The sequence below is a fragment of the Orbicella faveolata genome, unplaced genomic scaffold (assembly GCF_042242905.1).
Source record: "Orbicella faveolata isolate gen_17 unplaced genomic scaffold, um_ofav_v1 contig_25, whole genome shotgun sequence".
Lineage (NCBI taxonomy): Eukaryota > Metazoa > Cnidaria > Anthozoa > Scleractinia > Merulinidae > Orbicella > Orbicella faveolata.
Genome location: NW_028301553.1, coordinates 2,861,759 through 2,887,961, shown reverse-complemented (window position 1 = coordinate 2,887,961; position 26,203 = coordinate 2,861,759). Strand labels below are relative to the sequence as shown.

General features: G+C 38.2%; 3 protein-coding genes across 5 annotated transcripts; all 3 read right to left on the bottom strand.

The window, feature by feature from the left end:
* Window positions 1–10,582, bottom strand: LOC110042263 (ankyrin repeat and MYND domain-containing protein 1-like). 2 transcript variants are annotated; one of them, XM_020747626.2, is made up of 13 exons: window positions 9,929–10,581; window positions 8,203–8,349; window positions 7,824–7,905; window positions 7,411–7,592; window positions 6,135–6,889; window positions 5,471–5,642; window positions 4,701–4,880; window positions 4,263–4,370; window positions 3,850–3,981; window positions 3,347–3,454; window positions 2,882–3,056; window positions 1,879–2,135; window positions 1–1,793 (listed from the first exon to the last, which is right to left on the bottom strand). In XM_020747626.2, the coding sequence occupies exons 1-13, from the start codon at window positions 10,220–10,222 to the stop codon at window positions 1,200–1,202; spliced, it is 3,186 nt and encodes a 1,061-aa protein (XP_020603285.2). In that variant the 5' UTR covers window positions 10,223–10,581; the 3' UTR covers window positions 1–1,199. The 2 variants fall into 2 exon arrangements, with proteins under 2 accessions (XP_020603285.2, XP_020603284.2); XM_020747625.2 differs by having other exon boundaries at window positions 7,411–7,905; window positions 9,929–10,582.
* Window positions 10,583–11,374: 792 nt separating this feature from the next.
* On the bottom strand, window positions 11,375–13,790 carry LOC110042262 (uncharacterized). The gene has a single exon (XM_020747624.2). It carries the CDS (start codon window positions 13,760–13,762, stop codon window positions 12,824–12,826), a length of 939 nt encoding a protein of 312 aa, XP_020603283.2. The 5' UTR covers window positions 13,763–13,790; the 3' UTR covers window positions 11,375–12,823.
* A 522-nt stretch (window positions 13,791–14,312) lies between these two features.
* On the bottom strand, window positions 14,313–25,987 carry LOC110042198 (uncharacterized). 2 transcript variants are annotated; one of them, XM_020747547.2, is made up of 3 exons: window positions 25,644–25,987; window positions 16,778–17,608; window positions 14,313–16,017 (listed from the first exon to the last, which is right to left on the bottom strand). In XM_020747547.2, exons 2-3 carry the CDS (start codon window positions 17,499–17,501, stop codon window positions 15,665–15,667), a joined length of 1,077 nt encoding a protein of 358 aa, XP_020603206.2. In that variant the 5' UTR covers window positions 17,502–17,608; window positions 25,644–25,987; the 3' UTR covers window positions 14,313–15,664. The 2 variants fall into 2 exon arrangements, with proteins under 2 accessions (XP_020603206.2, XP_089150836.1); XM_089294710.1 differs by lacking the exon at window positions 25,644–25,987 and adding an exon at window positions 21,450–21,623.
* Window positions 25,988–26,203: the final 216 nt, after the last annotated feature.

Here is a 26,203-nt window from a genome sequence, read left to right as displayed (position 1 = left end):
TCAAATGAAAACATTTTTTATTAGCTGTCGCACTGACGAGTCACTAAAATAGCACACACACAAAAGTTAAAAAACAGAAATGTCATAAATAATCATATATTACAGTGATTGTTAGCTTAAATATATAAAACATTGTTCAATAATGACTCCAGATACACACTCATACTAAAATCCAGTTACACGGATAGAGAGGTTTTCAACTGAGTACCGTAAAACCAAAACTGGCCAATCACAAAGGACAGAGACAATCGACTGAACCAATCAAAACTCGAAGCAGATACATATAGCTGACGCGAAACGCGGGAAAACGAGTGCGAGCGAACAACCATTGGTTTTGGTTTTACTTACTTCTTGGAAGAAAATGTGGCATGATCTTTTTTAAGCCAATCGCATAGAGTCCTAATACAGGATCAAAGCAAGTAACATTGCCCTTTTTGTACAAATAACCAACAAAGCACCGGTTAGCTGATCATTAGGCTCAGCCTCCAGCCGTGGGTGTTTCGGTGCGCGCGGGTGCTGAAACACCCACGGCTGGAAACTGAGCCTAGCTAAGCATGAGCTTGAGATAAGATGTTCTCTGGTTAAGAACGCATGCGAACGAGTCCAAATGGTCAACACATCGGTCACACAATGAAGATTGACCATATTCCCTAGTTTGTAAGTCAAATCGCTTAGAACCGCAATAACAGCTATCATGTGACTGCAACCAACAAACGGCTGCGGAAGACATAAGTGAGAGGTATTGCACGAAGAGTCCAAACACGAGGAAAATAAAAACTAACATAACACGACCAAGAAGGAATTAATCATTACGCAATGTTGAACAAGTCTGTTTTTCAGTCTGTAAAACTGACAAAAACGGATTACCTCCGTATGCTATTCCACGCTGCCGTAACAAGAGATGTTAATCCGTCTACGTTCCTAAATAATAAGGTTGTATAACTTAGCTATTCGATCTCTCTGCAGGCTTATAACGAATCCCTGTTAGGAAATCGAAGGATTCTTTTGACTGGAACTATGAAAGTGGGAATGTGCGAGACGTCACAGTTAAATGGCATGTTCAGTGTTGTCTGCACTATTTGGTGGGGCCGCCTTCCTAGCATACAGCCGATTGAGCCGATTGAGTCCCTTCTCTCCTTTCTTTCCATCTTCCTGTTCCTCCACCATTGCCAGTCTTCCGTTCATCCAACATGTCGCGGTTATTTCTTGATCTTTGTCGATGACGAGGAAGCACTCCGCTTAGATACCCGTGACGCCGAAGGAGTCTGCGACTTTCGCCCCTTCTCACCCTTCCCCCGGGAAGGAGTCTTTCTTTGAGAGCCTGAGGGGGTGGTAGAAGGGGGTGGCGCATCAGGGTCGGTGGTTGGAGTAGGGCTGTCTGCTCGGCGACTGGAAGCTGTTTTGACGCCTCCACCTGTCAGACGGACACATTCCTCCCTGTGTCTCGCATTCCATGCCTTCAGTTTGCACGACTTGCTGCAGTAGAAAACCTCTTTACACCTCGTGCAGGCCGACAAGCGAATTCCTATAGAGCGCCCGCACTCGTAACAGTATCGAAAGCGGTTCTTCATCACTTGCTTGCGTTGCTTCAAAGCTTGAGTCGCCAGTGCAGAAATACTCATATGGTCAGCGGCCTTGGTCACCGCAATACGTAAACCGCAGTTTTCGTCTCGACCTGGAGACGAGGGTTTGATGGACGGCTCAGGAGCACTGGGTCCGAGAGAACAGGGAGTGCTTTCTTTGCTGTCGTCAGGAGCTGATGATAATTCTGACACTATGCCATCTTTTCCTCGCTGAAAAAAAGATGCAATTACAGTAATATATTCAATAATCCAGCCGAGCTGAAAAACTTTCTTGATACAGCTACTTTATTTTTACCTCATCGACTCCAGGACTCTCACCACCAGTTCCAGTTATAGCCTCGACTTCACGATCCGCCTGAGCCTCAATTTCACGTTCTTCGCCATCGTCTCCGCCAGAAACCTCGTTCTCAAGTCGAAAGCTAACCCGGCTGCATCTCAAGGTGTCATTTTTCCCAGCAGGGGAGGCGTCCTGCTCCTTCAGCCTGTTTACTTTGTCAGGTGATTTCAGGATTCCCCAAGCTGAGTGAGGAGTTCCATCAGCACTCAACGTTACTGAAACGACATTCAAAAGGGAATATATTTAATCTTGTAACAAGAAACTGAATGGGGCTAGAGAGGTTTGTTTCTTCCCTCATTAGTGGTATACACATGTACATATGTGAAGTGTCTAGCGACTTTATTAATAACACGCGAAAGAAGCGTTGACTTGAGATAATCGTCACCAAAAACCGTGCAGTTCACCTCGATTATTTGTAGACGCGTTGCAGGGATGACAGGGAACAATCATTTCACAAGACAATTTCTCAATCTTCACTTTCAGATTAGACGCAAAAAATGTTTTTTACATGGGCTACATATACCGCGCGAACAGTGCAATGGACATGAGATCACGCGACTGCTGCAAAAAAAGACGCTTGTTGCATTAGTACATAGATTATGCTGAATGCTCTCACTTATATAGGAGTTTATAAGACAATAGGCCATTTCCAAGTTGCATTTTGCCTCGGTTTCAAAACGAGTCTTCGTACCAAACCATTCATATGAAAATGTGTTCCACTTACACGTCCATTGTCTATCAACTTTATTGGTCATAAAATTACAATATAATTAAAAGAAGAAAAGGACCAATAGGAATTGCGCGAACGGGAAAATAAAGTTACCCATGCGAGGCGCAACCCTAGAAGCTATGTAAATTACAGCTCATTTTCATATGAAAGGTTTTGGACAAAGACTCGTATTGAGACAAAGGCACAAGGTAACTCGGAAATGGCCTATTCCTCTATATCAAAAGAACTCACATTCAGCTTGTCTTTCTGCCTCCTCCAGCTGCTTCTCGATCAGTTCTTTCTCTTTCTTCAACACCTGTGTTCGTAACAGAGCTCCAAGATGATCCAACATTTCCCGGCGAGCATTGTAACACTCGCGCTCTGTCACCGTGAGGGCATGGTAAGGAGTGTGAGCGATCTTGCGATCCTGAGAACATCGAACAACGCAAAATACACGTGTGAGGTCAAGGCAGACGAGTAAAGCGTCATTTCAAGGGAATGTAAGCATAGCGTATTGTCGGTTTCTGTCTCGACAAATTTCTTGCACTGTTATGTATACTGAGACCATCTGAAACAATATTTGATGCCATGACTGTAACAGGCTGAACTGTTTGTGGGATTTCATTTTATTGTTATTCCCTCATTCAGTAAACAGTATAATAATACATGTACATCTACGCTGCGGCAAAATAAGTGAACGAAACACGAGATATTTACCTGATAAAACACATTGTAAGCGTAATCCACAACAGTTCCTGGAGGATACTTGACACTCACAGTGATTGGAGACAAAATATTAGCACCAGCTCTCATTAACTTGTTTATCTGAAACAGCACATAGTAAAAGGGGTGTATTGTGGTAAAAGGTAAAGTCTGCTTACAAGCCAAGTGGTCCATCAAGTCAGAGCTTATCTCTGTTTTATGTGTAGCATGAGGCAACTAGGCATATTTCTACTCCCCCCTGGAGGGTTACCCCCATATTAAATTTGCCAGCACCCATTTATACACAAAGGGGGAAAGAGGCATTGTGAGAGTAAAGCGTCTAACCAAAGTACACAACACTTTGTCCCCATCCAGGGCACGAACAATGACTACTCAATCAGAAGTCAAGTGCACTAACCATGTGGCTACCACATCTCCTACCGAAAAAGAGTGTCAAGTGAGCTTTTGTGTTTTCGAAGCGCCAGTGGGGACTCATCAAGGAAGTACACTGAACTTACAAGTTTTATTCTGCCAGCTGGAGTCCTTCTTCTCTCAGCCATGAATGACGTAGCAGCACATAGTGCTGACCCAACCCCCCTGGAGAGACGAAGGCTTGGATTAGCTCCATGTTCCAGAAGTGTATCTACAGCCTGTCAAAGAAATGAACAGAATTTTCGTCAAACCTTTTTGAAAACTCCAGTAGAAACTCATCTATTAAGAAGAACTGTAACAAAGGTCCCCAATATTACGGGCATAAAAAAAAGTCACCAAATTGAACAAAACTGGCACTTTATTGTTTAAACTGTTGTTTAAATTGTTCCAATTCTGACTAAATTCGCTGCACTTAATCAATGTGCACACAAGACACATGCAAGAACAAATACAAGTAGTTATATTAATATGTTAAAGACATATTAGTTTCTTTGGTTACCAAATCATTTCCACTACAGATCGCCAAGGAAAGGGCAGAGTGTCCTTCACACAACAGGTCAGGATCGGCACCGTGCTCTAACAGCAGTCGCACAACAGCACATGATACCTACAAGAGATGCAATGTTATTAACAACTAAACTCATACATACAATGTACAAATCAGGTTACTCAAAGTGACTATGAAGGCTAGGTGACTAACTTAACAAGCTGTGGCAAATGATGTATAGAAAATCTTGGGTCTCTGAAACGTTCAATCCAATCTCAAAATTAATATGAGAAGCCTTAGTTAACAACAAGTCACAGGAAGTCACAGAAGTCTCACTTCTCTGTGTCTGCCCTTTGTTGGAGGTTGTTTATAATTTTGTACTAGTCAAACCTGGACCGCACCGGAGTGTCCTATCAGGGGAGATGTTATCCAAGCCGTAGTACACTGTACCTGGTCATTATCCTCTCTTGAAGATGCTATGTGTGCTGGAGTTCTTCCATTCTCCTCGGCACCAAATGCACAATCTCTGATGTTTGGGTCAGCACCAGACTTGAGAAGCAGCTCTGTGATCTCTACTCCTGTTTCATCAGGTAGAGCCACAGCAATGTGAAGAGGAGCAATGCCTGATTGCTAGAAAAGAAAATAAAGAAGTATACAACAACAACAACAACAACAATAATTGTTGTTGTTGTTGTTGTTGTAAACTAAACTGGCACAGTTAAATTTTGCTGTCTAATACTCTCTCACACTGTACTCTGCATTTCTGTTTTCATCTCTGGGAAAAGTTTTACATTAATGTGTTTACGGTACTAACCTTGCATTTACTTAAATTCAAAAAGAGTTACATGGGAGTTTAGAATCGAAATCCTGTCTCATACTGGAAGTTACATAACACAACCACAAGTAATCATACACTGTACTTTTCATCCCCTTTACAGTTGCTTTTTAAACTACTGTCATTGTTCTTGCAATCTCATTCAAATTTTTGGGCAACACTATCACCTTCAAAAGCATATGAAACTTGGAACTGAAATAAAACTCCATGCCATAGCTAACATAACTGTTGTAAGTTTTGGTAATATAAGTTTTTGTAATGTTTGCAGAAATGAAGAACTAATACAAGTGCTCTACCTTCTGCAACTTTGCATAAAGCTACTTAAGTCATACATGTAGATGATGCATCTTGAACAATTATTAAGCCTTAATTTTCTGCTTCTTACTTCTTTTGATAACTTGGCAGAAGTGTCAGCTCCTTTCTGAAGTAAAATCTCCACAGCAGCTGTGTCTGCAGCTTTCACAGCAAAAAAGAGAACAGGCATTGGCAGAGATGATGCATTTGGGTCTGCACCTCTCCACAGCAAGAGACGGACTGTCGCTTCAAGATGGGGACGCCTGAAAAAATAATAATAAGTTCAATAAAGGTACATGTCAAGTACAGTCCAAGCAAGGCCCCTCTTGTTACAGGGCTGTAGTGAGTAACAGGTAAGCTGAAACACTTGCCTGGGTTTTTTCATATTTTGTTGTTTAGTCATCATAAACACCCTAAATATCTAGGAAGAGAATTTAACCATGGGCATCACCTCAGTCATAATATTTTTTCTGGGTACGGCCCTGTGTTGTGTTTTTAGAAAACATACTCTTAACGGGCAATAACTGCAGGTACATTGCGGAATTCTTGTGTGATGGTTGGCTGAGTGCTAAATCACACATCACACAATGTACATGTACATGTACATGTACGTGCAGCTCAGACAAGATATAATTTGTACGGTGATCATGATTATCATGAAATTTATCTTAGAATTTTCTGATCAACCAACCAATATGTTTTCATTCAAAATCAGCAAAAGAATTTAATAAGCTACACTGTAATGATTGGCTTACCTCTGAACAGCCAGTAAAACCTGTTTGTTCTGCTCCATGCTGTTCTCACTGCGTAAATCATCGGCTGAGTCAGATGGCTGCCTTGTGCTACTAACTGCACTCATGATACTAAACAATGACGGGTCCATCACACTTAGTTTGTCAGTTTTTTCAACACTCCTTTCATGCGCCGATGAAACATCACTGATCGGTGTCAGCATTCCTGAGTCCAGCTGATTATCACCCCCATGCTCCATAATTAGTTTTGTTCCTTGGTTATTGATACTCTTCTTATAACCATTTCTATTTAAATCTAATTTCATTTTCATACTATTATTTAAATTGTTTTCTAATTCAGCACCATTTTCATCTTTATCTTTGCATGTTTTTTCTGTAAATTCAATAACTCTGTATGACATCCTTGGATCACTCAATTCGTCTTGGTTTATTTCGTTTTGAATATTCTCTACACGTTCATCTTCAGAGTTTTCTTCAGGATCTCCAGAATCAAGAACATTTGTTTCCAACCTGGCATCTTCAACCACAACACTTTGACGGTAATTGCGATGAATATAAGTTCCTTTTTGGCAGTCCTCTTGTATGCAATTGAATAAGTTTTCATCAGGAATGTTTTCTGCGATGTTATCCTTCCATGTGTGTTTAGTGTAGAAGAGGACATGGCAGGCAGCTAGAACTGACAGACCCTCATCATTTAACTTGTTTACATTGGCACCATTGTCTAGTAGGCAGTTAATGACATCTCTGTGGCAGTTGACCTAAAGAAAAGAAGTACATCACGTACTTGGAGTACACATAATAAAATAACAAAATGTTTTAGTAAGCACTGTTGAACTTACTATCTCCAACTCATAAGAGAAATTAAAAATTCAGGGTTCAAAACAGTTCCATCCAGTCATCCAGGAGAAGTACATTCTTCTTGCTGGGCAAGTAACTTTTCATTTTCACGTGCCTAATGGGCAAGGCCCTAGGCAAGTTGTCTGGGAACCCACATACAATAAAAAAAAAGGGGAAATTGAAGAACCACTTGTCTCCTTGTCTGCTGCTGCAATTCAGTTTTCTTTTATCCTGCAAATATAGTTTGAGCTGACAAGGGTTTCAGATGGCCCATAGCAAATTTATACACATAACCCAAAAGAGGTCTCTTGAATTACCCTACAATACTACAGGTACATGTAGATTTACATGCACTACATTTTTATAAAAACTTGAAGGTACTTACAGTATCTACAGTATTTCATACAATCAGCACATGCATGTGTATGTGGCTTATACTTACCGAAGCAGCAAGCAGGGCAGTATATCCAGTTTTGTCAGCAACATCCACATGAACTTTTCCGCTTTCAATCAAACCCCTCACTTTGATACAGTCCCCTGCAGCTGATGCTCTTAAAAATTCCTCAGACGCCTGTTCGACAGGTCCCTTGGAGCCCTTTTCTCCACGAATGCCTTCTAAAATGTCTGCATATGAGAAAGAGTCAGGAATCTGAGACAGACCTTTGATTGATTCCCTGTCACTGACCCCATCAAAGTCCTGTAATGAAGGTGAAGTGTTTCGCAAGCCTTCCTTAGCTGTGTTTGCTCTTTTTACTCTGCCTGACAAATTGTTCCCAGCATTTACATTGTAGTTAGAGTAGTGCTGAAAAAGGAAAGCACTATCCATGACTGAGCACAGTTTAATAAGACGTTCACCAGACCACAGACCAACATCTTGTTTGTCCTTAGAGTATGTCATTACTCCTGGTCCATCTCTTTCATCTCTACAATATATTCCCTGGAGAGTAAATTAAATAAGAAGCAAAGATTTAGGTCTGAAACTGCAATACTATAATACATTTCAAAGTAAACTGTAATTCAAAGTCCAGTACTTAGAGTTTACTGACAGTATACACGCTGTCCTTCTGGTGTAGAACAGCAATGTAATAGTGTCTGTACTATAAAAATGGACAAGCTAAACCCATTCAATGTACAATTATTACCCAGAGTGCTTATATATAAGCCACAGGCTGCCACATCGTCCATTGATAGTGAACTGAAATAAAACGTCGAACTTATAACATCATGCACAAACCTCAAATTTATTGCCACTAGGAAAGATAAATGTTCCAAAACCTTCTTTCTTGTCATTTTCAAAGTGACCTTCAAATTTCGTGCCATCTGGCCAGGTGTACACTCCTTTGCCATGCCTTTTGTCTCGGTAGAACTCTCCAGAGTAGCTCTAAAGAAAAACAAGAACCAAACTTTCAGGGCAAAAATAATAATTCCCAATTAAGTTATACAATGCAATGTAATAATTTGATCTACCACGCTCATCTGACTTGTAAGGTTCTTGCACTTCTCAGAGTGTACTGATCTGATGTCAAATCTGTGACCTTTGTAACAAAGACTTCTCTAACAAAATGAATTGCTTATTTCCAGTGTAATACCTGATACTGCAAGCACACACACATACACGAGGAAAGGGCAAAAGTTAAACAACCCTTTACATCCATTGCATAGCTATAATGCTGGGTATGTTTCATGCAGTATTAGAGATGTTGAAGGCCGCACAAGACCCTTGTTCTTATTGTGTGATGACTGAGTCAGACCATCCACAAAATATTCATGAGAAAATATATTATTTTGTACTACATGTAATGTCTGGTTCTAGAAAATATTGATATTTCCCCACAAAAGGGATTGAAATTTCCTGGGGGTGAGAGGTTCTGTAAGACCAAAACATTTAAAGAAATGTATGAAGCTTAATTGATATTTCCCAAGGGGTGGGGGATATTAGAAGAAAAATCCCTTCCATGGGGGAGGTATGGATATACAACTAATTTTAACAAATCAGTTTCAGTGTATATTTACAATATTCTTTTGTTGACACAACCTGATAAATGCCAGGTACCCTTTCACCCAAAATTGAAATTTAGCAGTTTTCATTGGCTAGAACGTAGTACCGGAAGATTAATATCAGTGTGCAAAGAAAGTCCATAGCCCAGGAGCAGTGAATTATGTCAGAGAATGATTTACCAGCTAGTACATGGACATCATAGCTAAAGTTTGCCCGAAAAATTTGTTTTCTTTGCACCCTGAATATCAGTTTTTTAATCAGTATACCATGTACATTGTAAATTTGATCAAGAACAACAAAATCTGCCATACTTTATTAATTTCAACTCTGATGTCAACGATGCAATGCGATTCATATTAGCTTATCAATAATTAAAAATTAATTTACATCCACATGCAGGCTTTTTAAAGCTACATTGTACAGCGTATAACTATGTTGTATATTTTTGACATCCAAACCTCTGTTTAGCTCACCACACACGTTAAATTAATTGCAACACATATAACAAGCTACTTGAGATAAGGTAAACAGCCGGCTCCACTGGAAAGTGTATGTACACAAAGCACGCAGCTGGCTTCTGCCTTAACAAACGAACGGTCAAGAAAATACTCTTTGCGGCGAATATTCAGCTTTTATTTCAGCAAAGACACATTTAAAGTAAAATAATACAAAAAAAAGCGTTTGACACTGAGAATAATGCCCAACCTCAACCTGAAAAGTCGATAAGTGCAGAAGCGTACGTACTTTAGTAACTTGACTCGAGAACATTACTTTCGGCCAATTATATACATTTCTATTTAGTTTCATGTAACCTCAGCTATCTTTGAGCTTTTCCATTCATGGGCCAATAACAAAACTGCATGCTAAGATTCATCGTGGACAATACTGATGCTTATTTATGAAATAGCAGACAGTTTAACGTTGGTATTTGTAAAGCTTAGCGCAGCTTAATTAAGCTTACCTCTCCGTCTGCCCAAGTCAGCGTTCCAACACCATGCCGTAGATCCCTCACTAGAGCACCATCGTAGATAGAGCCATCTGGCCAGTACTGCTTACCATAACCATGTCTTGTGTTGTCAACATATTCCCCATCGTAACAAGCTCCATTAGGCCACTTAAAGATCCCTTTACCACTTTTCTTACTTCCTACGAGTTCGCCATGGTAAACAGCCCCGCTCTTGTATTCACGACGATATTGGCTTGTGTTCAGACGAAGCAAACGATTCGAGGTAGAGATCTTTGCGCCTCTTTTCATACCTCATAACAAACACACAACACGCCTGTCTACCTGACGATTTCAACGTTTGGTGGTGCACAAAGTGGATTTTCACATTGACAAATTTTGAACATCGATTGCTCATCTGTCCGGCATTAAATGAACTTGCAAATATCATGCCTTTGTTTCCCGTGTTGCTAGGTCACCAAATATGGGCAACCACTGTTTGGGATGAAAGTAAAACAAACTGAACGGGAAAGAGATAGAAAGGAACCTTTAAGGAGATAGAGAAGATTCTTTGAAACATATATTTCGTCTTTACCTGTTAAAAACTAAAATAATAATAAAAAAATTTATTATTAATCCGATCCGTGAGCTATTTAAGCCCTATCAGTCATCCTACAGGCTGAGGCAATCAGACTTTTCACTGCCCCGCTTTGCTACAGTAATGTACGGAAAACATTCCATCAGATACCTGGGGCCAAAGCTCTGGAGTCACCTGACGACCGATGAAAGAAACTGTCAGTCTCTTAATACATTTAAAAAAACAATTCGGAAACGTGACTTCAGTAACTTTTTAAACAATGAAAGATGCAATTGCTGCCTTTGTGAATTTTAATAATAATCTTGTATATAGCTTTTTTTATCACATAAATTTTTCTTATTATTGTAATAGTTGTAATTTTTTTAGGTAGGTGTCCACAATTAGTAGAGGGGATGCTTCCCCTCAGCTAAACATTTTAGACACAGTAATAAAGTTTATTATTATTATTATTATTATTATTATTATTATTATTATTATTATTATTATTATTATTATTATTATCGTCCTCACATAATGTTTGCTTAGAGTCCTTAGGGCCGAGACCAAACCATGGTCCTGGGGCACTAGGGAATAGCCAGTTTTTAGCTTGATAGCACCCTTATTTTGTTCCCCTGAACAATTAAAATAGCTGGGATAAACTGCATACAGTAGGAGCTCGAGCAAAATACGACAAAAGGTTCAAATGTGGTTCCAGAATGCAACTGTCTTTTCTTTGCTTTGTTGTTGCTGTTGTTTTTTTTTTTAGGTAAACGTTTATTTATTTCCATATTTTTCATTAGATCAATCTCTTGAATTCTTTTATATCATCAACGGAAAAACAGTCCACCAGTCTCTCAGCTTTGATGGGAGCTCACATGGCTACTAACTTGAAGGGAACTTTTGATGTTTATTTGATAGCCAAAGAACTTTTTGTAATTCTTAAAATTTTTGGTATACAGAGCTACAGGGCTCTCCCAGTGAAGCAAAATTAAATAGGGCTGGCCGATGGTTCATAGGTCCTGTTCCATACATTACTACACATGAATATGCTGACTATTTGTTTGCAAAAGAGTTCAATAAATTGGGGACAAATGAAGACCAAACAAGCTACTGGCGAATCATGATTTCTCAAACCCTGGATTTTTGGAACCTACCATTAACTCAACTAAACTAAGTTACAAAACTTCCCTTCTTACAGTCAAACATTTAAATTACATCCACAATTTCTCAAATTACCTGATTTTTCAACCCAATTATTGTCTCCCTTGGAGGTTCAAAAAATTGGGATTTTTCTGTAGTGAAATAAAGTCTCCAATAAAAAGACTCTTTTACTTGATATTGAATTTGACAAGTAAATGAATGGATCCAATAGCAACAAACTTAATTACGTATAGTCCGTATGGTTGCAATTTATTCAGCTACAAGTAACATAGTATAAATCCTTAAGTTCTCATTTCAAGTTTTTATTTAATAATGCTCCTTTTTTTAAATGACTGAGAAAATTAAAAATACATGTTAATTTGCAGTGACTGCATATTTAAAATAAATGTAGAGATAAATATGCCTGCTCTCAGCAAATCACAATGAAGTCATGTTCTCAGTCATATAAATGAGATTATAACAGGACTACATTAGTTCAGGGGCCCAATCATTAAAATCAACCAATTAGATTGCTCTATTAAACCAGTTTAATATTTTGCAAACTTTAGATTGGGTAGCTGTCCTATATAATCTCATTCAACCACTCAGAAAGGTTTTCTTACAGTTTCATGGATTTACTTTCCTAAAAGAAATAACTTGCAGGTAAAACATACATTTTTTTCACCCTTCTTTGCTTTGTTTTAAAAACACTAGACATGTGTAAATGACAAGTTTGGTCGCAATTAGAATTAAAATGAAAATTCAAAAGAATAGAAATATTGAAAATTGAGAAGGTAGAAATATTTTCAATTAGAATTGCTTTCTTAAAGTTTATGGTTTATTTATCATTAATGCCTGGATGATAATATTCTGTTTGTTTCCCAAACTTGGCCCGGACTATATTGACATGATATGTTACATGACAGTATGTATGTTTAACTTAATTTGGTTATCTGCCCTTGGTCTTACTTATACAGACATTCCTGTGCTCAGTCCATACTGTAAAGACCTCGGGTCAATAATCTCCCAGAATAGCCTTTGTGTTTGGTCAAAGAGATATTTATTTACTAGACTTCACAGTCAGAAGCTGAAAAATTAATGCAAATACAGTTAAAATATGGCTCAGCACTGCAGGGATACCTTGCTTCTTCAATTATGATTGGATTAGGTCTTATCTCATCGGTCATTGTACCATTTTATGCTGGCAGATAGTCAATGTCAATAACACTTAACATATTTACTACTGCATTAGTACCATCATTACTTTCCTGACTGACTTTTAAATTGGCAAAATGACTTCTTAGGTGCTCAAGTGCTCTCTTATTTAAATCATTATCTTGCTTTTCTTCATCAAACTTCTCTGTCAACCTAGCAACTTCTTTTTGTAATTTCCTTATTTCAAGCAGATGTTGCTGTTCCAAAAATTGTTCCTGGCTCTTTAGATTTTCTGTGCATTCCTCTTCCTTTTTATCTAATCTTAACTGAAGGTGCTCATTGTTGAGTTTTTCTATATTCAGTTCTGCTTTTGTTTGACTGAGTGACTTTGCTATGTCATCTCTCTCGAGTTTTAGTTGTTCACATTCTTCTCTTGAAACTTTCAAGTTCGAGTGATACTTTCTCACGTCGTCCTTCAATGCTCTATAATTTACCTTCAGTCGCTCGTATTTCTTTTTCAAAATGCGGAAGCTGCTATTCACAATTTTGTCCGATTCGGTAACCTCCTTAACCTTTTCTTTCCAAGTATTAATCTCATCTTGTGCCGATTGCAACATGGCAGCGAGTTTGAGATTTTGCATTTTAGCCTTCTGTAGGAACTTTCGCAGCATTTTCAATTCACTTTCGTTCCATATACACTCGTCTTGATCCTTCTGTTTTTGCTTCCTTGCTCGTTTTCTATCTTTTCCAACAAGTCGCTTTTTCCGACTTTTCTCAAGGCGCTCCAAATCAACATGCAACTCATCATCGGTTGACTTTTTGGCTTTTTCCTGTTCAAAATAAACTCTTCGATACACTTCATCAAGATATTTAACCTTTTCTTTACTTTTTTCATCTTCCTCTGGACCATTTAGCAATTCATCTACACTCCCAAACTGAAATTTTGGAGGAAAGACCTCTGCGACCCAGTGATCCGCCATTTTGAATGCAATGACTGCCAGGCGTCTGCAGGCAAATGGAGGAGGCTTGGATCACAAGCTTGGTCCCAGGTCATAACGGCGAGCGGTCTCTTTCTTTCAGGGGGGGAAATTTTGTTTACACGCTTTTGCTAACGAAATGTTGTCATCGGAGTAAATGACAAGTTACTCACCGTGCTGTGAGCTGGAGTGTAGATGAAAAAAGGCAACAGGTTTAGCGTTTCATTTAATGTCATTCCCTAGTATTGCATTGCGCATCCCTACTGCGCGCGCATTAAAAAATGGCTGCTTTTTCTTTACAGCTGGACCTCGCCATAGAGGTAAATCGTCATTTTCTCGCAAACGAGTATGGTGACCTATCATTTTTTTCTGTTGTTTTGAATTGAGTAATAAATTTCTCTGTGTAAAATAAATATGGACCAATTCTCAGTGTAAAACAAAATGCAATCGTCGGAAACGTGAATTTAGCAAGCAATCGTAACTACAATCATGGTGCTATTATAAGGATTTATATGGGTACAAACAAGGTGCTTTTGCTCCTAAACGAACATGGGGACCTCTCATTTTTATTTCAAAATATAAGTTCCTATAATATAAACAATCGATAGGCAAAGTTTCACAAAAAGCTCATTGCAGGTTCTATTTCAGCGGAATGACCTTAAACCGGGTTTGTGAGGTGGGTCTTGAAGCAGGCTAAGGTCAGGGAGGTTCCCGGCCCAATTTTTGTTCAAATCCCTTTTCCTAGCCTCCTTTTGCCCCAATTCTGATACCCATTCCTTTGCGGTTTCCAGTTCCAGTGACCCAAATTTGCGAGACCAGCGCCCTAAACCACTCGGTCACACCCTGTTATCTATGATGCTGTTTAGAGTTCCTACCTTCATTGCTCGAGTGTAGCTCCAATTTTTCGGTTCAGTTTCAAAATAGATACCCTCAGTTTTAAAAGTCATTTACTGAGAATTTCACTGAGATCTACGAAAGAAAATCATGATTCAGAGGGACCAATTCATGATCAGCGTCTTCAAACAGCGTTATCTCTAAATCACTTCAGTTCGCTGACCGCAAATGTTTCACAACTTCGCAACCGAGTTCTAACCCATAATATTTCCCGGCCGGTCCCAGATGAGGCATTAAAAAACACGGAAGCGAAAAAAATGAATGCTCTTTTCTTGCAGTAACCCAAGCTGTTTATTGATTGAAATTTTAAAAAAGATATATGCATCTTCATTCTTTGTCGATGTACAATCCTGTCTTTGAATTCATCAAGGTTGTCCTCATCTGCTACAGGGAAAAGCCCTGGAAACGAGGTTGCTCCCGTGTGATAAATTTCCTCTCTATAGCTAAGTAGTAATCATAAAAATTACTACATTTAACCCCTAAATCGCAATTCTATGTAATTTTCTTTCTCTTCACAAGAAGTGTCCATCTCGCTTTCCAAATTGCTGGTTGGTACCCTGGCAATCATGCAGTGATTAAATTTCTTCAAGTTTAGAAGCATTCATTTCTTTGATCCATCATTTTTGTACCTCCTTTCCCCTTAGCCTCTGTACGCAGTGAATATAACTTAAGACTCACAAAAAGGAGTTTACAGAAGTTCAAACCTTGCTAAAGAGTTAGTGACTGCCAAATAAATTGATGAACGGCGCGAGAAAATGAGGGAAAAGTCAAAAGAGAACCAAAAAATTATTTGTAAGTTTTATATAACGAACCCAAAAACTAAATCAACCATTTCATTAATTAATGATCTAGAATGTTAATAAAATATTATACAAGAACTCCCTGACATGCAGCTACCGACTGAACAATTAACATATCCCTGACGTATTTATAGTGAAATTACTGGCGCCAGAAACGCTTATTATAATATTTACAAACATTTGCTGAATAAACACATCTACATGCAATTATCTAATCTTTCTTTGCAGTGTGTTGAGTCTTAATGTGCCATCTAAGGTGTGATGACGTAATAAAAGCCTTTTCACAGAATTGGCATTGGAAGGGCTTCTCTCCTGTGTGTGTTCTCTCGTGCGCCTGCAGAGTGCCGTATTGGGTGAATCCTTTGGGGCAGTACCTGCATCTGTAGGGCCTCTCTCCCGTGTGTTTGTACATATGAGTCTGGAGATTGCGGTACTGTGTGAAGGATTTGGGACACACCTTGCACTTGTAAGGTTTGTCATCGCTGTGAATTAACAGATGGCGTTGCAGATGACCGTAACGAATGAACGACGCTGCACAGATATCACACTTGAAAGGCTTCTCTCCTGTTACGACAAAAGAAAAATACAACTTCAAAATTGTATATTACTATTTAAGATATAAAATTAAATTCGTTCAAGACTTACAAAAGCACTCTCACAGTGCCCCTTTGGCGTAATGCGCTTAAGGGATACTTTAGGTTTGCCCGCCACTATCTGAAGTTACTCTTATTGCAGTAATCAGGGACAAAGGTGTTGAGTCATGTTAAGAAATCAAACGCTTCAAGGGAAAAGGTTTGATTTTGCCCCTGTGCTATTACTTAAATAACAAAATAATACGCGAAAAACAACCAGAGAGACAATGAAAATGTTTACATTACTTTCAATTAGCTCTTCGCTAGATAACTTAAAGTCAGCTAATGTTTAAAAAAAATAGCCTGAAAGCGGGGCTGAACATGATCAGTTAGTTTTTTTCAATACAAACAACTGACATAGTAAATAAACAACTGAACTGAAACAGTCATGACTTTGCAACCTTTTTCCTTGCAGCATTGAAATTTCAGACCTCTAATACCCTCGTTTATAACGTCATTGCCAAAGAGAACCAAGATAAAGCAGCCAAATTCTGCCAAATTTAGATTCAAGAACTAAACAAATAAGTAGGGACTTGCTGGTTAATATTGTCAAGTTCAAGGCCACATTTTTGTTTTATTTTATTGTATCCGAGATTTCATTTCTTTAATCTTGCTTACAAAATTACTGTTTATTTAGTGAACAAAATTACAAAAAAAAAAAAAAAAACTGAAAAGAAACCAGGGTGAGTCACCTTTGTGGATGTACATATGAGTATGCATCTCATCTCTTCTTGTGAAAGCGCGCCCGCATTCGTCACATTTGTACGGTTTCTCTCCAGTGTGCAAGCGCACGTGCATCTTGAGAGCACGTGATGTGGTGAACGCAAAAGAACAGACTTCACAGACGTATGGCCTTTCCCCAGTGTGCATGCGTATGTGGGTCTTCAAACCACTGAGGCGTGTAAAATCCTTGGCGCACAATCGGCACTTGTACTTCTCCCCATCCTTGATAAAAAGATCCTTCACTTGTTCACGTGCTAGGAACGTGAACATCGCGGAGAAGGGCAAAGTCCCTGGTGCTCTGGTATTGCCTCCCATGTGTGAAAGCACGTGCTTTTGAAAGTTACCGAACCACGTGAATTCACGGTCACACTCCTCGCACTTGTATGGCTTGTTGTTGTTGTGGATGAGAAGATGGCGCTGGAGATCACTGGGGCGAGTGAATGACATCACGCAGAAGTTGCACTGGAATGGCTTTTCTCTCCCCATCTTTTCAGATTCTTTAATGGCGGAAGTGGAATCATGAGTGGGAGACTGGAAGGGTTCTTCCAAGAATGAAGTGTGTAGAGAGTGCAAAGATGAAGAATCGTCAGAGGGTGGAAATAACATTGGTGTCCGCGGATAGCGCGAGATCTTGTGCTGAAATTCTCTCACGACGTTATGAACTGACTCCACGCTTGTTTCGTACTCAGACATGTCGAGAGGCTCCCACCTGTCCCATTTTGTCTGTTCTATTGGTGATGGCTGAACAGACTTATCATCTTCATAACTGCAGGTTTTCTCTTCTCTTTTCAATGTCTTGTCTAAAAGAAACGAAATCAAAGTGTGGTAAGCCGAGCCAGAGAAATCAAAAATAAAGTTGCCTATGATACAATCTTAACCTTTGTTATGCAACAAGAACGTCAAGGTCGTTATTTGTTTGTTAACAGGCCGGCATAACCATGTAAACCGCTCGTGAATCCATTGATAATTTCGCTATCTTAGTTTCGTTTCTTGCTTGCTCGATCCCAAAATGTACAATCTAACAGTGTTTTAACTACAGTCTAACAAAATCTGCAGATACAACGAGAAACCCGCGAAGCAGTCTTTTAAACTGAGAGACTTCAACTGGTGTTTTCTTCTACTTAGTCAACCTTGATATATTAATTTTCCGGCACTCCGAGAAAAAACAAATTCATTGATTCATCCAATCATAAAACTTAGTTACTTTCAACTGTCAGCCGATTTTAATAAAAACAACTGAACATATGCATTAACATTTCGCCTAACGGAATATAAACACGAAGAAAGAACGTCTTAGACGAATTTACTATGATTTTTGATCCACAACTGCAATTGCAAGTTTGAAATGTATCTTAAGACCACCTTGGATATTGTATTTTTTTTCCATATCGCATCTCATTCGCCATCAGTGAAAATTAATTTATAAAATCACGGCACGAATATTATTTTCTTTTTTTTTTTTTTTTTTTTTTTTTTTTGACTCAGAAAAAAAAATATTGCCAATTAATCGTGTAAAGTAATTGTAAACTCGCCTTCGTTAGCACACAGTAGTTTGGTAAATTTTTCAAAGAAGCGGATTGGCAGTGTTCAGAGATTCAGGAATCTTGTCTAGGCAGTTTCCCGTGTGACGTTTCGTAAAAACTCTCACAGGAAGTTTCTCTTCACACTAGCGTTTAACGTAGGTACCGGCGAACGTATTAGGGCAACCTGGCAAATATGCATTGCTTGAGGGGAACCTGTGAAGAAATGGGTTGGCGCGAGCGAGAAAAAATTATCGCGTAATAGATAGTCGTCGTTTCAAGAGAGCTCTTGTTGTTAAAGTAATAAAGAAGTGATCAATTTATGGCCAATCAAAGCGTAGACAAAACAGATAAGGCTGCCTCGCCATCATAATGAAATGTGTCGCAGCTTGTGAGTTATATTGAACACTTGAACGAGTGTCGCCAAGTCTTTGTTCCTGTTATCAAAAGATATTGCCCCTCGCTACGAATTTATTTTTTAAGATAATGGTTTTGGCGTCGAAGAGATGATCGTAACGTCGTTTTCCCTTTTTATTCTAATTCATACACGAGTGATTTTACTTTAAGCAGAATCGATGCAAGGTTTCAAGGAGAGTTATTTTCGTAGGCACTAAAACTTCGTAAATTGCTCCCAGCCTCAACTGATATTCTGCCGGGGCGAAAAGGTATTCCAGTATGTGTCAATTTATAGAATTGGTTTAAAGACTTTTTCCGTGGATATTGTGTTCTTCTGTTTCTCCAAACATATATTGTAAACAAAGACTGTCAGATTAGGGTTAAGGATGCTGTACGAAGACCGAAAAAGAAAAAAGATCTAACAAGTCTCACTTCTGCAGACGAAGCATTTCTGGTGAGTTCGAAAGGACCGTTATCCAAACCTCGAAATATATTTTATTTTGACGGTAATCAAGATTTTCTTTTAAAAAGAACCATTGTACAACCATTTTGTATTATCTTAAACCAAGTACAGAGACAATGCTTTTTATTTCCTGATTGCCCTGAGATACTTTTACAATTAAAGTATTTTAAAATGTCAGGGGCTGATTTTTTTATGTAGAATGAAGCAGTGTGAGATTTTTTCCTTCCGTGCACGAAATCGCCTAATTTTCGAAAGAAACTAAGCTTGCGGAGGAAAAACTCAATAAGTCAAAACAATTCAATCCGTGTACAAAAAGGTATTATTGTTTGTCTTCGTTAACTGAATGAATGAACTAGAGTGTCACTCGTGAAGTTCTATAACAAAGTTTTCTTGTATAGAATTAGTACTGTTTTTTTTTTCAAGGCAAAACTTTTTGTATTTAATCAAACCGTTGCCACCTAACGAGTGCCTTTAACAAAAAAAGTTCAAATTCGTTTAAAATTACACGAATTTTGACTCGATTGAATGGGACCTTAGATGAAATCAACTGTACTTAAAGGAAGCCAATTGTATTTTCAGGAAGAAATTAAATCGCCTAATTCTTTTGAGAGCGTCGCGTTGCTTTGCCCACAAGTTTCAGGTGCCGCGGTAAAGAATATAGTTAAAAACAGCCGTGACAAGTTTAGCTAGGAGTAATCTTTCAGCAACAATCTGCGCTTAAACTTGTGACGAAAGGAGAATACCGCAATGCCAAACAGCTTTTAATGTAAAACGCACTTCACGAAAATGTTAACCGCCGTTGGTATTTTTTTATTATTATTATTATTTTCTGAGAGGTATCCGATTTACTTTTCTTTCGCAAGACAGTCCTTGGAAATTGCAATTGGTTAATCTTTCTCCCAAAGCTCGCAAAACCAGCTTAAAGAAATGCATACTGCAAATTGAGGCGTTTTAAAATAAAGCTAAGAAATAAAGTGTTCTTGAATAATTTGTCTTCTGCCACTTTTTACACTACGACTTTTATGCTTCGCTGCTTTTCCATAAAGAGAGTTCTACCCCCGAAAATTTTTCGTCACCTTATTTATTTAGCGGTCCAGCCTTAGAAAAGCTTAGTTGATTTGACGTTGTCATTTCGTTAAATTTCCTATGAGTTGTTCGTTGAATCTCTGATGTCTAAACGCACATGTTTTTAACGGGTGGGAAAGTCCTTTCGCTGGGTTAATTTAACTTTTCCTTTATCATCAGAAGATTTAACCTGCGATATGGCAAACAACTAAATAGAAATAACATGAATATTTAAAAAGGGTCTTTTCTTGGCTGGTCTACTTTTAAACACCTGTGTTAAAGAGAGAAGCAAATTTCGTAACAGATTCACGGCAGGAATCCGTGTACTTCAAGTTACGAAGGAAATTATATTGCCGACCTTTTCCAAGCTTTAACATTTGGTTCAATTCTGCACTGTTAACATTAGCATTTCGATGCACTCTCAGAATCACGCTTATTTACCACAAAATTACGACTAATAAAAACATGATATAGATTTATAAACTACTCTTTGTGTACATAGTAGAATTTAATTTCTGTTTCGCGGTTTCTCCTCGTTATAGATATCCCCTAATCTCACGGATTTATGATTTTCGATCATTAGCAATTTTATCGCCATTTCCTACTCTGCAAACTTCGACTCTCGCAGATTTGTCGCTTTGAACTGTAAACGGCCAACGTTTCGAGTTTCGAGCCGATTCAATGATTGGAGAATAATTTCTCTCCGGTGTAGAGTGGAAAGCGTTTAATTCTAGAGGATCACTTAGCAGACCAATTCTTTCAAGGGCCTTGATTGTCGGATTTTAAACTATTGACTATGATAATGTTATCCGAGTTGGAATAAGATTTTTTCTTTAAGTGAATTGATTATTTACTTTTGTAGATATAGTGGTTTGTTGATTTTGAATTGCGGGTTGAATGCGCTTTCTTCAGAGTACACTCGGCGGGGAGTCTCATTTATTTAACCGATTTTCCTACGCCGGGATATGTTAAAACGTGTAGTTAATTTTATCACCTGTGAGGCCTCTGGCACTGATTCTAAACCAAAGTGCAAGCGCGTTTTAGATCTTTTTAACCGAGAAAATTCGCTTTACGGAAAATTAGCCGGATTGGAGGCGGGCATATTTGACATCTACTTGTTACATCCACAAGCCACAATATTTTGTAAAAGTCGTGATTTTAGCTACTTTCAACAAAGATGTCAAAAAAGTGGTTTACCTTCGGCTCCCCTGCTGTGTTGGGATGATACTCCAGTTGATTTCTTGACCAAGAACGACTTTGGCATTTTGAATGGTAACTAAACAACTTGCTTGAAGCTAAAGTAAATATTGGCATTAGAGAACCTAACAGAGCGTCAAGACCTAGATTGACACTGAAATGGTTTTCTCAAGGAGCAATGTAATGTGCAACGCACCTGCCAAAAACTGACCAATCACGAGCCTTCACGTGCAACAGCGCGCATGCTCGATCAGTGCGCCAAACAATGGGGGAAGCGCACTTGTAAAGAGAGATATTGTTTAACACAGCAATCCGTTAATTATTCCACATTGTTCGTCAGTTTTGTGGCCTAATTGGAGAGTTGTTCGTGTTTATGGCAAGAAATAATTGTACGGTTTGTACTAGAAGAGTGAAATTCGCAGAACAGCTGCCGCACTTCTTATTTATATGGATACGTTACTTAAAGTTACAAAAAGCTCTCTGAAAGCAGGAAGCTCATGTTCATGGAATCGTACTTTATTTATATTTCGCTATTGTGATATGTCAATACTTTACTATTGCTCAATCACAACATCGGCAAACTTTAAATGTAAACTTTTTACTCCATTTGAAAATAAAGTCAGATTCACGATCTTCTTTCCCCGCAAACTATTCATTATAGATGAGAATAACATTATGGAGGGATTACATTAAGGCTTCGCAATTAAGGGTACTCCTAATGAATAATTTCGTTTGCTCCGAAGTGCTGCTAGCCTTAATTACCTCACTAAACGATACCCACATCAGAGGAAAATGGTAATTGCTATTCATGTTTTGAATCGAAATACGCCCAGTAAATAACTTTTTCACGCTTGGACCCCAGAAAACTTCCTCCCTCGAGGAGTTCACTTAGCATTTTTTCCGTGTGCACACGGAAATCGTCTTTAAACGATTACAACTGGTGGCTTAGTAGTATTTGGTAATAAAACGGTTATGTTGGGTTAGGCTTTGACTGATTATCACCAAACAACCCACAAATTACAATTTTCGCAAGCAAACTTTATTTATCTCTAAAGTTAAGCAACAACTACGGCGTAATTTAACATGAAGATGTAGTAAAGGGTAGGGAACATAAAAACCTGCTTAGAAAACAAAGTTTAATTCGCTGTCCGCAATGCTTTGACTCATTTAATTTCGCTCTATCTTTAGGTAAGACTGAACGTTTGTAATAAACCGCGTGATTAATTGAATTTCTGTTGCTAAGCCTCAAGGATTTAACAGTTAGCACTAAAACCCCCAGAAAGATTTGAATTACTTCCTAAGGTGATACATGGCGCTGAATTTACGGCTGAATCCAGACAAGAGTTATGGAAAATTTTTTGAAAACGCCCAAGATAAATTGAAGCGCTTAAATTGCAAACCCGATCTTTGTTTTGCTTTTCTCGCGCAACGCTCTTTCCCCCTTTCAGTCTCTTTTCTTCTTAACACTCGTAAATCAAAGATAATTGAGCTACGCATATGCTAACAGCGTATCTTTTGTCAAAGAACACCGCTTTGAGTTTGTTCCTTGAGTGTAATATTTTCTTTGTCTTTGTTTTACATTTTTGTGCGAGTCCTTTGCAAACATCTCGTAAAAAGAAAAGCTACTTTTAAATTGGCTTGGAAAAAAGTACAATACTAACGGTGCGGACGGGAATGATTGGAAAAGAAACGCCACTCAAAATTATATCTCTTTGTGATGCCATGACGATTTTAATCAAAGAACCTTTTGTTCGGATCTGATTTATTCCTTCGTACTGTAGCCGACATTTCGTGTAATAGATTACCCTTTTTCATAAATTTGGAAAAAGATTTCTTCGTTTGGTGGAAATCTAACAAAAGAACAAAACCCGACTCGCCATGGAAACTACAGCAGACTGAGAACACTTCTTTTTACATATATTTCAACGACGAAAAAGTAGAAAGTAAGCTAGAGTGCTTCCTGGAAAATATATTTACTCACCAGGAAGCGAGGCCACTTGCTACGTATAACACGCAGATCGTATTCACTTGAAAAAAAAAAAAAACAAAGCAAAAAAGAATCCCGACAAATCAGTTTAAAACGTGTTTTAAAGGAAAGTTTTTTATGTTCTATCGTTCACTGAGTCTTTTAGGCCTGCGTCCAAAATTGCGTTTTCTTATGAAATAAAAGAACACACACAGAGAAAGCAATCAAATTATTGATATTGGTCTTCACTCAAGCTCCGAGGATCTTTTCAATTAGTTAATGGGCTGTTTTTGGTGGTGAAAACATTAGCATCGACGAACAGAATAGCAATTAAATAATATTAAACTAAACCTGACGCTATGTTTTTACGCCACGCTACATTCTACGCGAGAAACAGCAGCTTATATGACAAGAATCAACTGACTTAAATATAATCAAGGAGGAGACAGTTCTGTAAACAGGTCTGAGTTGGTTTTGCATTGTCCAAGCTCCAGAACTGACGCCAGTGGAATAAAGAAAACAAGAGTTGTATTGTTACAGGATGGGAATAAAATAAAATGAATTGAACGGTCACAGTCTAATCCTTTAGTTACTAACAATTCAATAATACGTGGTAGGGAAATCGCCGCAATTCACGTCAATGTTTTTAGCTGCTGCCATGTGGCAACTCTCTTCGTTTGCGATTTCTTTTAATGAAAAATTTCTACGGGGCTAAGTTGGTTGTTCTGGAAACTGCTTGTGACAAAACACTGATATTATAAAAAGTACTTAAGCTCTGTTGCCAAAGAATCAAGTTGTACTTTGATATATTCTCAGACTCAATCAATTTTTGTCTTTTGTCCAGTCAATAAGTAGTTTGTTATTGCAGCAAAAAGAATAATGGTAAAACCACAAACCTCCCACTTAGCAAATTAAACCGAGATTTAAAAGGTGTCTGGCAAATTAGAACATATAAATTATATAAAAGGATAAAACGGAACCTCTTTTCGAGACGTCAAACTGCTTGAGTAATTAGAAGCAAAGTGAATTAGCTGAGAGCTTTTGCCAAATTTACCTCGGAGTAATGGAAAAAAAATTTACTAAAATCCCAGTTCAAAATCAATGCAGCAGTAAAATTTAATTCAAGGTTATGAATTCATGGGTTTTAGGATTTGTGAAAGCCAAACAGCAAAGCACGCACGCGCAGTTGCTCACCGACAGAGGCTCATAAATCATTTAGACAAAAGTTTCAAAGAAAACGGACTGTCAAATTGTGACAACACCTGTGAAAAGTACGGGTGTTCTTCAAAGTTCAGCCGAGACCGACATTTTCACACTTTAAATTAAAGGGTTTTCAATTGAGTCTTTGCGATGCACGAAACATCTGCTAATTACTTGCCTCTCGGCCGTGTTCTCGCGTACGACAAACACCTTTTTGTAGTTCTTTTGAAATCTTTTTCTCGGGTTTGGCTTCGTTGATTTGTTGCTTTCTTTTGCAGCTAGAAATAGGAGGCAAATATTTTCCGTACGCCTTTCGTTAACATGAAAACACTGAACTTTATTTGCTAGGCGGCACGATACTAGAATAAGCCAAAGTTTATTGTCATAAATTAGGTTTCCCAGAGATATAAATTTCTTGAATTGCAGTATTATTACCTAACAACATGAATTTTATTAGTTGTTTTATTAGTTATTAGTTGTTTTTCATATCAAATCATTGAGTGAAATATAAAGCTTTCTCTCTTGAAGAAAGTATGGAAATAAACAGACTTCAGAAAGCACTTCACTTAACGATTTCTCTTTTTATGGGCCTAACACCATGATATTTCGCCATGTAAAAGAAACCCTTTTGAAAAGAAACTCGTAAGGCTTTAAACTGATTTAGTTGGCTCCAAAGTTTACGTCGTTGGCTGCCGTTTGAATAAGACCTTTTCTGACAATGAACACCATAAAATGAGGACGCTCTGTGTTTACTGAGTAAAACAATATAGATTGAAAGTTCCGTAAGCCATTTGCCGTTAATATTTTCTCGGTACAGAAGTACAATTAAATATCTAATTATTAAATTAAAGTCACAATAACGTTTGCATGAATACCTATCTATAAAACCAAATATTTAGCCCGTTTATTTTGTCTTCCTTACTACGAATGGGACGGTACCTGCGGTCATAACTTGGAACTTGAAATTGCTCAAATTATCTTCGCACTTCGACTGTTAACGTTATTTAAATAAATGATTACCAACTTACATGAATCCTTTTAAGGAATCGGACACCATTAGGCTTTTACAGGGCTTCAAAAGAACTATAAGTCATCTGGAAACAACACTGTGTTTCTCGTCTGTTTCCATTACACGTGTTAGCCACTAGCTCGCGCACATCAATTAGTTACGGGTGAAGAATTATCGGTCCATTCATTCCACAATTCACTGACTTACAATCTTGTTTGTGAATCGTCTATACGAATAACAGCACCCATTTTACAATGAAAAAAAGTTAGGTACAATCCTCGACAATTAAACTCGCGAAAAATACGCAACAGTTGTTGTGCAAAGACCGCCTGAAGTTTCAATCAGAAATAAACGGTCATAGGCTCGTTCTCATAGTGTGCAACCTGCGAAGGCGTGCGCGCATATAGTCAAAAATGTAATCGAAAAATAATAAAATCTATATTGGTGCTAAATTTCGTAGCCTCCCATTCTGTGCCTAAAAAATCATGGAAATACAAACCAAAAACCGAGAGAGGTCAACTATAAAATGTTTAAAGAGATAAGCCACACCTAAATTTAGACACAATGTTTTAATTTCTG

Bases quoted from the DNA above. Each gene is read 5' to 3' on its own strand.
- LOC110042198 (XM_089294710.1), bottom strand. From the start codon at position 21,516: ATGCCAAAGTCGTTCTTGGTCAAGAAATCAACTGGAGTATCATCCCAA. The intron at 17,609-21,449 runs GTAAACCACTTT...CGTTTCTTTTAG, and splicing joins ACACAGCAGGGGAGCCGAAG to ACAAGACATTGAAAAGAGAA. The intron at 16,018-16,777 runs GTGACTCACCCT...TTGTCGTAACAG, and splicing joins TCATATGTACATCCACAAAG to GAGAGAAGCCTTTCAAGTGT.
- LOC110042262 (XM_020747624.2), bottom strand. From the start codon at position 13,762: ATGGCGGATCACTGGGTCGCAGAGGTCTTTCCTCCAAAATTTCAGTTT.
- LOC110042263 (XM_020747625.2), bottom strand. From the start codon at position 10,222: ATGAAAAGAGGCGCAAAGATCTCTACCTCGAATCGTTTGCTTCGTCTG. The intron at 8,350-9,928 runs GTAAGCTTAATT...GTTTTTCTTTAG, and splicing joins TGACTTGGGCAGACGGAGAG to AGCTACTCTGGAGAGTTCTA. The intron at 5,643-6,134 runs GTAAGCCAATCA...TTATTTTTTCAG, and splicing joins GTTTTACTGGCTGTTCAGAG to GCGTCCCCATCTTGAAGCGA.